This window comes from Contarinia nasturtii, unplaced genomic scaffold (genome assembly GCF_009176525.2).
Source record: "Contarinia nasturtii isolate CC-2019 unplaced genomic scaffold, AAFC_CNas_1.1 Cnas_scaffold_2367, whole genome shotgun sequence".
In the NCBI taxonomy this organism is placed as follows: Eukaryota; Metazoa; Arthropoda; class Insecta; order Diptera; family Cecidomyiidae; genus Contarinia; species Contarinia nasturtii.
In genome coordinates this window covers 1,175,296-1,187,447 of record NW_022199689.1, presented here as the reverse complement: position 1 = coordinate 1,187,447, position 12,152 = coordinate 1,175,296, and the positions used below count along the sequence as shown (strand labels likewise).

Genomic DNA, 12,152 nt, shown 5'->3' with positions numbered 1-12,152 from the left:
TTTAAACAAACTTCGCATAGTTATATTGCCCAATTTTTTTTTTTTATGACCACCCAAGAAACAGGTGGATTCGTTTACATAAAAAGCTTACCTCTAGATTTTCCTTCCATTATTTATTTAGTTCAAATTTGAAAGGAGATACACAATTTCAATGGTAAGCTTGAGCTGTTTTATTTCACTTTTGGAAATTACATTGATGTTTTATTATAGTTTTTATTTATCTCATTTTAACAAATTAGCTGTGGCTGAACAATTCTTAATACAAAAATCAACAAAATACCATTTATTTTGTTTTTATGTTTTTTTGACTCCATTAATCAAAATAATAAAAATAAATCAATAGTAAAATGTAGTAATTGAACATCATTTTTGTTGTATTTTGATCAATTTACTAAATTATAATAATTAAAGGCAGTATAAAGAACTAAAAATACATTTTCATTAACAATTATTTTTTGAAATTGAATAGATAGTTCTAACATTTTACGATTCATAAATTGGTTTGAAATTTTATTCTTTTGATTTATTGCATGAATGTTCCATTTGATTAACAATTGAGATATTTTTGGCACTTTGACAATTTAACTTCTAAACTTTATTCGACTATGAGTTGAAGATTGTGAAAATGTTTAGTTTGAATGTTTTTATCAAATTATTCGCGATAACAATTCTTCAACGAAAAAAGAAACAAATATCCCATTGTTACAGTTCTATTTTCATGTTTGTGAACTTACAAATAAAAAGGAACAAAAAAATGCATGCATTTCATTACATTAATTTTTGTTAATTGAATAATGCGCATGTTCTGAGAGACTTAACGATGTAATAGCTGCGATTCATGGTGTTCATCTTCTTGACTATAAGAAAAAAATACAAATAAAATTAATAAATTATAAGAACAAAAAATATTTAACTTTAGAGATGTGTTAGTCGAGAACTAAACTTATTCATGTTTTCTACAAATGTCAGTAGACAACATTTTGCAACATCTATATCAGCTTTTGCAATATTTTGAAGTTCACGGCTCATTCGTAGCCCAATTGAACATATTCAATACATTCCCGATGTGTACGGAAAAGAGAAGAGCAACAAATTTATTTTATATTACAAATTGTACAATAATTATTTTTGGCCGGCATTTGATAAATATTATTATTTCTCGTGAATTTGATCCAAGTCCTTTCTCCACATTTTCATTACCTTAAAAAGCCTATCTATGAGTGTCTTTTGATTCAACGAGAGACATTGCATACAGATACAGTTGCATTGCTTCATCTTTTGATTTTATGTTACATTTTTTTAAAAATTAGTTTCGCATACATCCGCCTCTCTATACATATTAAATTGTTTTTATATCAAAACACCAAAAATGGTGTAAAGATGCCATCTCACATTTTATACTGGTCGAAACATTTTATTAATGTTTACTAACTACAATGAACTATATATATCGAACAATTTCAAATCCCGAAAATCATCGAATATGCTATTAAAAAACAGACATTAAATAAATGTTTTTCGGAACTTGATATGTTTGCCGAGACACAAACCGTTCACGATAAAATTCAATTAATAGAATTTTATTTTTCTAAATCGATCCTATTTCACCGACCCACACAAAAAATATTAAAAACTAGGAAAATGGTTTGAAAACCAACTAAATTTTTAATACTAAAATCATTTGATGGCAATAGTGAATGAGACGATGGTCGTGGATATAGAATATGAACAGGTGGTGGTTCCTCCAATTCATCAAAGTCGTTTGAATCGAATGAACTACCAAAACCATGTTCTATATCCGGATAGATTAAAGATGATGGAAACCAAAAACTACTATTTTGTTGACACATTAAAAATTAAACAAATTAAATCCGTGAGCAGCATTGAGAAATGTACATAATTTTGTGTTAGTTTTTAAGTTATGAGAGCATTCAAATGAAAAATAAACTTACTCAGCGCAAGGAGTAACATTGTAACCACTGACAGCGTTTTGATAAATGTTAACGGCTTGCGTATCGGTACCTTCGACGATATTTATGCAACCGTTAAATCCTTGTCTGTAACGTTCGCCGGTGAATTTATTTATCTCGGGTGCACCGCCTATTAAAATGTATCATCAAAACAAACCCATGTAGTGTAATTGTAATTGAATTTGTTCGAGGTTTTCTTCTTACCAATGAAGATATTCCCAGGTAAATACGTGTAGTTTCGGCTTGTTTTAACCGTTTCACCATGAACTGAGAAGTTATCAAGTTCAAGAGTAGCGCGATTTCCATTACGTTGTAAAACTGCAATGTGACGTGATCCATCATCTACACGGGTATTATCATTCTTGACACTGGTTTCTTCACCATCCAAGCGCAGTGCGAATTCTAAGAAACCATCAACGACAGCCAATGCGATGAAATCTTGTCCATCGTATGCAACGCCCTTGTTTTGTCCATACCAAACCAATAAGCCGTTTGATTCAGTGGTCGAGAATAATACAGCCAATAAAATATCTTTTTCGGTGGATCCCTTCACTAAAGCTGAACTATTCAATTCGATATAACCGTTTCCTTTATATTGACTAGAAAATTCGATAGGTGCGCTGTGTTGGCATACTTCTCCAGTAAAATGAATTGGACAATTGCAGACATATGTGTTGTCCTTGCTTTCGCAAATTCCATTGTTTTCACATGGATCATGTGCTAAACACGCATCAACAACTATTTCACAATTGTAGCCAGAATATCCAGGTTTGCAAACTGCTGGAACCAACGGTTCTTCGGGCTATTAAATATTTTGAAACTGTCAGTTATTCACACAAGTAAATGAAAACAAGGCAATAAACTTACAGCTATTTCATTGGTATCTCCACAATTATGGATATTAGCACCATCTAATAGACTCTTGATCATATCAATCTTTTGAGATGAAACTTCCAACTGAAAATGTTTAGAGGAATTATTTTTTTTTAAATTTGTTTCAATTTTTAAGTTAATAACAATAAATTTACTTACGCCTGAAATGCAACCATCAAAACCTCTGTTAACTTCAACTCCTTTGTTTAATAAAATGCGTTTGTCATAGCCGCCAATGTACAAATTCGTCTTCAAATACATAGTATGTGCTGGACCAATTGCTTTTCCGGTAACTTGTGGTGAATCACCAACCTTAAGGAAGCCTTCACCATGTCGGCGTCCAAGTGAAATAGATGTCCACTTGTCCACATCGACTTCTTCTTCCGAACGAATGATAACTGGGAGAACGCCTAAATAGGTGAAAAATTTCGTTTTTTTTATTATTATTTTTTTAGAAAATATATCACATCCAAACTTACGTCCACCGGTATTAAATCGGAATTCATAGTGTTTATCTTTAATAACAAGAGCCGCAAAGTCTCCGTTAGCATGTTCTGATTCGGCCACATACAAAAGTACACTGTCTTGATTGGTTTCTGGTCTCACATTGAATCGAATGTTTAATTTGGTGGATTTTGGCGTTTTAAATGAAACGAAACTGCCATCTTTGAATGACAAATTGTTTTCGTCCAAATGTTCAGTATATTGGCATCGATCACCCGTTTTATTTAATGGGCAAAAGCATTCAATTCCGATATCAGTATTTTCACAACGTCCAGTTCCACAAATGCCCGGTGAACAAGATAATCCTTCAACTGCACAGGTTTTACCTGTATATCCAGACTTACAAACACAAGTGAATCCCTCATCTGTTTGAGTTTCCAAGCAAACTCCATCATTTTTGCAAACATCATTAGCACATGTTTCACATGATGTTGTTCCTTCGGATAAAATCGCTTCTTTGTTTAATTCAATTTCATGATCTTTGAGAATCAAACGGCTAATGCAACCAACGTAACCTTCATGACTGGCAACAGCAGACGATGCAATATCATTAAAGTTTGGTACACCGCCCAAGTAAAGATTCTCCAATAATTCGACGCCAGAACGTGATGTTTGTGGGAATGCAACTGGATGTTGATCGTCAACCAATAAGTAACCTTCTTTACGCACTTTGTTCACTTTAACTGTATGCCATTGTTTCAATACAATCGGTTTATCGGCACGAACAATAACTGGTCCAGAACCGAAATCGAACCGGAATTCAGGGTATCCATGATTCAATGACAATGAAATATAATGTCCTTCACCGTGTCTTTGTGCATTATACAGAATCAAACCATTTTCTTTTTCTGGATTAAATGTGACTTCAAAGTTGAATCTCATGTACGAATTTTCGAGTTTTGGAAAAACTAAGTAACTTTTTGGCGCTTGTGGGAAATACGGAATGGCACCAGTAACCACTAATGTTATTGGAATTTCACTGCTTTGTGGTCCACTTGATGCAGTACAAATATATGTGCCAGCATCTTTAGCTTGGACATTATCCAGACGCAGATCACTCTGTAAATAGGAATAAATAGTTTATTGTATATAGTAATTTTGCTTTTCATAAATTTTAAATGGAATTTAAATACTTACGCTTGTAATATCTGTACCAGCAGCAAAATGGCCTTGTTGACGACTCCAATGGTATTTATTTGCAAATCGGCCCGGATTACAATTCAGCACGATATTTGAGCCAGCTTCAGCATGTTCAATTTGTGCTGGTTTTATTTCATTACGAGCTGGTGGAATTTCTACATTCAATTCATACTCTGATTCAAACAATTGACCATTACTTGTTTTGCATACACAAATGTATCGACCAGCATCGGCACTTTGAGCATTACTGATAATCAATTGAATTCCGTGTTGCTGAAAATATTGAGAAATTTTTTATTAAATTTTGAATCTATAAAATTCTGAATCTATGATTATAATGATTCAATTTCATAAATAAATACATACACGGAAATTGCTTGGGAGTCTTTGATATCCTTCTCTCTTCCATGTGACTGTACTGTCTGGTGATGATGATTTACAATCAACAACGATTGAATCGCCTGGATGCAAGAATGATCGAGCTGGTTCTAATTTCACATATGGAGCCACAGAATTGTAAGATGGTTGCGACGCTATTTTTTTTATATAAAAATATCAAACATTCAAATTCATAGAAAATTTGTAAAATGTTGAATTGTTAACGTTAGCGTTAAAGTAAGTTTTACAAAAGCTATTATTTTAGAATAAATGCATACAGACAAAGAATAACAAGTTTTAGCTTTTCCTTTAAAGTGCAGACAAGCCACATGTTAAAAATCATAGCCAATATTTCTAAATTGGGCATTAAACAATGTTAGAAAATGTAGAAATTATTTTTTAATGGATAAAAGCAAGTTATTTTTGGGGAATTTAATGTGTGTACTTCTAACTATACTAGTACTTTACAGCACGTAACTATTATTTATTGTTAATAGAAATAAAAGGTTAAAAACTACGTTCAATACGTACCAAAAAAAAGTAAAAAAAGAAGCTCTTACAAATCAAATTCATTGTTGAAAAAAAACCATGGTCTTTGTTATTAAGTATTGTTTAGTTGAAAATATGCTTGGTAGCGAAACTCATCAGAACTACTTTTAGTTCCAGCAGAGTCTTATAATTTAGAATTCCACACGAACAACAAATAAAAAGATAAAAAATTTCCCAGTTTACCACAAACTAAAACACAAAACAAAAAGCAATTTTGGCAATTTCAAAAGTGAGCAGATTTTTCGAGAATTATTGGAGTATGAAAAATATTGTAAAACAAAAGGGAATTTATAATTGTTTTTTTTTTCGAGTGCAAGCCAAAACGAATAATTTTGATAAATACAGTTGAATTTTTTTTCATCTATGTCCATATTAATTTTTCATTTTTCATACGCCGGCGAATTGGTGGAAAGTCTGATGGAAAAGTGAAAAGAAGATGACGTATAAACAGATAGCTATGTATGAAATATGTTGAGTATAAACATAACATTATGTCGAAAAAATGTGGCCAAGAATAATATCCACTGAACATTCGTTTCGAATGAAGAAAATTTTGCAATTTCGACGGTATTTCGAGCAAATGTTATGAGATGAAGAAAGTTAAGAAGTCATTGAAAGTTATATATTATGAGTCACATATAGATAGAATGTGTGTATGTATATATTGAATTTATGTTTCTGGCGTCAGTTTGGTGGATTGTGTGTGTGTTTTTTTTGTTTAACAAACCAATGAACTTAGCCGGTCTGTTTGCAGCCATGTCATCCTTCTTAGATCGATTCCGTAAATATGGCGAGCAATCCAGTTCATCTGATGAATCAGAGCAATCTACTGTGCCATCACACACCGAAACTATGTCGATACAGACGCTTGGATCTGATTTACAACTGAATTGTCTTGGCCCACAGTATTCGGCCCCTGGTACAACAATATCCGTATAGCGGGCTGCATTTTTGCGTTTTATTGTTTTTTTATTTAAATTTAGAAAAAGTGGTATTTTTTTGACATAGGAAAACGATGATTTGATGATGAGGACGATAATAAAAGTGAGTTAATTTTGTTTGGTTTTTTGTGTGTTTTTGTTTTCGATGATTGAAAAGAAAAGAAAAATGTTTTGCAACAGATTAGAATAGGGAATAAATTACATAGAAAAAATGTATCAATTTGAAGCGAATTTGTTTGTGAACTATTTTGCTAAACAACTAAACTTTCGAACAACTGTGGAAAACGAAATTTGGATTTCAAACAAACTCGCCTTTTAAAAAAAGGTGTATTTCTCTTAACATAAAAATAGTCCTTAAAAATGATGTTAAATCTTCTTTTTTTAAATTCTATTATGAAATTCCTTGATTGGAATTGTAAACTCGTTTTTTGAGAAAAATTTAATTAAACACACCTGTTATTGTTGGGCATAAATATCTAAAAACCATGCAACATAGCTGAATATAGCTGAAACCTCAATTTGCGAAAAACAAAAATAACGAGACCTTTTATTTTGTATGTTCGGAATATGGGTTTGTTTGTGTTTATAATTGTGTATGTGTTGAACAATATATTTTCATAGTTCCATTCAAAGATTTTGAATGCCTTGCGCGAAATAAAAAAGATAAAATTCAATGAATATGAAATGCTTTAAACAATAATTTGATTGAATTGGATATGGAACGGCACAAGTTCTACAATATTTCAACTGCTCGCAATTACATTTTTTCATACAGGGGACAACACATTCAAAAAGATTTTTGAACTTAGTTTATACAACATTTGAAAACCGACACAGGGTTTACTCTACATAATATTTTTCAAAACGCAACATACACTACACAAAACGCTGAGCAGTTTTTTTACTCAATAGAATTATGCATGGAGGAACAATTTTTTTAACAATTACTTAACAAACGGAAAAACATATCAAAACAAAAAAAAATATAGAGTAAAGTGTACAGGAAAATCTATCACAACGTTGTTCAAATTATTTTTACGCATGGGGTTACGTTTATTTGGGGTTTTTATACTTTAATTGTTCTAATGGCTAGAAAAAAATTGAGGATTTACAGAAATTGCTATATATTTCCAAGTGCATGCACGTTGATCGACATTAAGGATTTCAATTTTATGGAAAATAAACAAAAACAATATTTAAAATACACTATATATAGTGCATTTGTTCACATAAAATACATATTAGCTTGGGTTGTTTTGCATTTGGAATGTAATCAAAATCACAAATAATATTATTAATAAAAAAAATAAAAATAAAAACAAAATAATATCAAGTTATTTTCCGAACAATGAATATTTACAGTAACAGAAATAGCAATAAATTGTGAATATATTTTTTTTTAAATAAAAGCATTTGAATGTTGATGTAAGGTATGTTTATAACACTTTTGATTTTGTGTGCAATGGCAGTGTGTATTAGTTAGGCAAATCGTATTTTGCTTTGATATAGATCAGTAACGATTGATTACTAATCACGATTGCTGTGCTTTTTTCCTTGCTTTTAAATGGATTATAGTTCAAAATTGGATAGGAAAGTGTTTCTTTTTTTTGGTTGTTTTCGAGTTTAAATTAAAAATGAGTATCACGGCCACCGAAGACGCCGACGTGGGTACTCACGCTTTAGTACGACATCCAAGTAGTTTTGTGTCACGTAGCCATTTGGTTCGGTTTTCTCGCAAATATAACGTCCAGTATCTTCGTTATGAATGTTTACCAAAATCAAACGACTACGATCCAATTGAGCATTTTGTGGCAGTTCTCCGTTTTCACGTCTCCATTCAAACTAAACACAGAATATCGATAATAATGAGCATGAGCATCAATATAAATGTGTTTACAATAAAAGTTGCAGACTTCTTTTTGTGTTATCAATATTCTTACTCTAGCAGCTGGAGAAGATGGTGCTGTACATTCAAGAGAAACTGATTCACCTTCCAAAACCTCTTGCACACGTCCTTGTACCTCACGCTCTCTCGGAATTTCATTGTGGCTAACAATCACTTCGGCAGCTTTGGTAACATTTCCGTTTGGATTTGTTGCTGAGCAGTAATATCGACCAGCATTTTTTGGTGTTATTTGGAAGAACTCCAGGTAGTTCCCAACAATTCGAACATTTCTAGAAATTAAATTATAATTATTCAAAATATTGTACACAAATACTTTTTAAAAATGATCTTCTTACGATGGAAGTGGTCGATGGTCTTCACTGTGCCATTCAACATGAATTGGTCCATCACCGGTTGCATTACAAAGAATGTAAACTTGTTCACCGCTACGTACAGTCAATGGCATTTCCGGTTGCAATACTATTTTTGGCAATTCTGTAGGAATATGATTATAGGTTTCATGAATAAGGAAAGGTTTTTTTTTAAATAAATTTTCTGCAATTACCAACGACAATGAGTTCAGTGGTGACAATAGGATAAGTAGCATGGGGCTCGTGAACAACACATTCGTAAATACCGGCTGCATCCTGTTGGGTGTATTCAATGATCTACAAAAAAAAATTCACGTCGATTAAATAAAGTTTTCAATCATGAATTCCAATCATATAAATATATCGATTAAATTAATTGTGCATATATACCAAATCACCGCCAGACGAATGGGAACTGCTTGGTAGTGGTAAGCCACCTTGACGTCGCCATGATGTGCGTTTATTGATGTTTTCGATTTCACATGAGATTTTAGTTTGATCACCTACAGCTACTTTATATTGTTGTGGTTGATTATCTGGCCGTCTATCAGGTATTGAAAAATCAGGACGATGACCACTTGGTGGATAATTTGGCTGTGGATAATTGGGCGAATTTGGATAATATGGCGAATGCGTTGGTCTGTCCGGTTGTATTGGTCGTGAATCGATAACTTCGTCTTTGTCGTGTGGACCTAAGTGTGAAATGAACACATTACTCAACGAAATTATTTATATTCAATTTATCGAAGAAGTTAATTGTAGTATGGGTTTTATTAATACCTCTCCATCGATATTTTACTACATTGGCAGCATTTTAATAAAAAACTACACTAAATAAATAGAAAACTTACCAACATCACCCCGTTTCGGTTGAACAAAAACGGTAATGTATTTTTGATCTTCGCCAGCTTCGTTGACCGCATGGCAAATATACGTTCCTTCATCGTTACGATCGGCATTATATTTTTGAATTAAGCTTTGAGGTGTTACTGAAAATGCACTCAATACTCTAGGTATAAATTGTTCTACACCATTTCGGTCTGGTCGTTTCCATTGCACAGTGGCTGGTGGTGAACCTTCTGCCGAGCATTCCAACTTTAATTCATCTCCTTCAGTTATCGTCCATTCCTGTATTTCGGGAATAATTCGAATGATAGGTGCTTGTTGGACATTAATTGCGGACGTTTGACTAGCTGTTCCAACTAAATTTGATGCACGACATTCATATTGACCAGCATCCTCGAATGTAATGTTCGAAATTAAAATTGTACCGGCATACTTTTCTTCAACACGCTGTGAAAGTGGTGCGCGATCACTACGTGACCAAATTACATTTGGTGTTGGGATACCCGCAATAGCACGACAGCTGAGCATTGCAGATTCACCAATACGAACTGTTTGTGGCTCACGTGGATAGATTTCAACAACTGGTGCTTCACGTGCTGTGAACAATATATCACAATTTTATTAAAATAGGCTTAAAAAAATTATCCAAAAAATCAACATTTACGTTTACCAATTCCTTTTTTATAGTCTTTTGAAAGACATGCAATTAAGTTTCAAGTACATTTAATTATTTACTACTACTACTTTTCGCTTTGAAATTATTTAAAAACTTACGTTCAATGTCAATAACAGTACTGCTGTCAGCTGTTTGTCCATTTGACGCTATACATTGATAGATACCACGATTTTCCGGTTGAGCATTGAAAATCTTTAACGTGTTACCAATTTGTTGCACATTTGAACCGAGAGAGTCTTCGTGAATCTTCTTCCATGTAATTGTGGGATATGGATTACCAGAAGCTTCACAAGCCAAATTGAAATCAGAACTTTGAAGAACTGTGTACAATTCTTCGAGCGGTTTTACATAAACTGGTTGAGGTGAAACTTGTGTATCACTGTTGTCATCGTCAATAATAAAAACATCGGCAACCTCTGTAATTGATTCAATCGGTTGACCAGATGTTGATGGGGATGATGTACAAATATAACGACCGCTATCCTCAACACTAACACTAGGAATGGTGAGAATACCGTTTCTAACAATAACATGTGATGGCAATTGTGTGAGACCAGATTTGTTCCAAACTAATGTAGCATACACATTTATAACATTGCGACAATTCAAAACAAGATTATCGCCTGGACGACCATTGAAGTTTGGCGGCCGTATTTCAACTTCATGGCTAGGCTGTGGTTGTGGAAGCGGTGTTTGGTTTGATTCACGAACATAAACATGCAACACACTTGTATCATCACCGTATTGATTGCTAGCAATACATTGATAATCGCCGCTATCTGAACGACGAACTTGATTGAATCGAAGCCATTGACCATTAATGTAAGCATCAGGTGAAAGTTCACCATCCAATCGACTCCAATGGTATGTAACTGGCGAAGGCGATGTAGCTAGACACTCAACATCAGCCGGTGAATATTCATCAACATCTAGATGTGTCGGTCGTAATTCAACTCGTGGCTTTCCTGCACGACCCCCTAGAATTTATGAAAATAACAAAAAAAATATTACAAAAAAGATGAAATCGTATATTTTAAACAGAGATTACTATTGCATGAATGCATCATGTTATATGAAATCTGAAGAAAACATCAGATATTTTTAGCAGATAAATGAAAGTGATTATAACAATATATAACAGTTATAAAATGTTACAATCAATTCTATTGTTTTCACTTCCTTTATTTACTTAAAATATCTGATATTTGCATATAACTTGATGGATTCAATAGAACTCTCCGATTAAAAAAAAAAAACATTCTATCAGTTGTTGAACCTTTACGAATCATTTCTTTAAATTCCTTTGAGAATGCTTTGCGTTAAAAATAAGATATTGAAAAAGTATTTTTCTGTTAGTATTTGTTTTTAGGATTTGTTTCTATTTTCTATTGTTTAGCTTTTACCTCCTACAGTAATTGTAACACGTTGTTCGTAATGTTCTTCAGATTGAGCTTGACAAACATAAACACCGCTATCAGTATGTTGAACATTTGTGATTGTGAGAACACCATTTTCTTGGTAAGAGCGACCCGGAAGAGATCCGTCTTCTTTATGCCAGACAACTGTGATTGGAATCTAATGAAATAAGACAAATTGAATGATTTAATGATTTTTATTAAAGTGTAATTTATATTCTTACGCGTCTAATATTGTGGTATGCGGTACATGGTAGTCTGACAGTTTCTCCAACATCAATGATTTGAATCACAGGCGAGGAAATCACAACAGAAATTGTTGGTGGTGCTGGACTTTCAGTTGAAACTGCAACTTCATATTCTTGAAACGAGTTGAAATAAAATTTATTAAAAAACATTATTAACGGACATCTTGTGCAACAAAATTAATCGGACAAACAAAAATGGAGTGAGTGTTATGGGTTTTCATAATTAGTAACTAACTATTTAACGATGGAGCATTTTGTTATTTACAATTTAGTTAAAAACATTTTCGAGACTTTTTATGGTTAAAATAAATTGGAGGCAGGGCTTGTTGTTAGCGTGAACGTTGACTTCTATTTTA

General features: G+C 32.9%; 1 protein-coding gene across 26 annotated transcripts in view; it reads right to left on the bottom strand.

Annotated features, from left to right (window-relative positions):
* Positions 1-431: 431 nt before the first annotated feature.
* Positions 432-12,152, bottom strand: part of LOC116348276 (basement membrane-specific heparan sulfate proteoglycan core protein) — a 109,489-nt gene continuing 97,768 nt past the window's right edge. For 25 of the 26 annotated variants that reach the window (XM_031779208.1, XM_031779220.1, XM_031779205.1 and 22 more), the window contains 18 exons: positions 11,773-11,909; positions 11,537-11,708; positions 10,232-11,110; positions 9,463-10,053; positions 9,002-9,303; positions 8,806-8,908; positions 8,597-8,735; positions 8,296-8,530; positions 8,032-8,197; positions 6,142-6,357; positions 4,854-5,020; positions 4,485-4,760; positions 3,323-4,406; positions 3,003-3,253; positions 2,838-2,927; positions 2,175-2,772; positions 1,953-2,100; positions 432-857 (listed from right to left, as the gene is read on the bottom strand). In XM_031779208.1, the coding sequence (XP_031635068.1) occupies positions 815-857; positions 1,953-2,100; positions 2,175-2,772; positions 2,838-2,927; positions 3,003-3,253; positions 3,323-4,406; positions 4,485-4,760; positions 4,854-5,020; positions 6,142-6,357; positions 8,032-8,197; positions 8,296-8,530; positions 8,597-8,735; positions 8,806-8,908; positions 9,002-9,303; positions 9,463-10,053; positions 10,232-11,110; positions 11,537-11,708; positions 11,773-11,909 (5,597 nt within the window). In that variant the 3' untranslated portion in view covers positions 432-814. The remainder of the gene's footprint in view (positions 858-1,952; positions 2,101-2,174; positions 2,773-2,837; positions 2,928-3,002; positions 3,254-3,322; positions 4,407-4,484; positions 4,761-4,853; positions 5,021-6,141; positions 6,358-8,031; positions 8,198-8,295; positions 8,531-8,596; positions 8,736-8,805; positions 8,909-9,001; positions 9,304-9,462; positions 10,054-10,231; positions 11,111-11,536; positions 11,709-11,772; positions 11,910-12,152) is intronic. The other variant, XM_031779216.1, reaches the window with a different exon arrangement.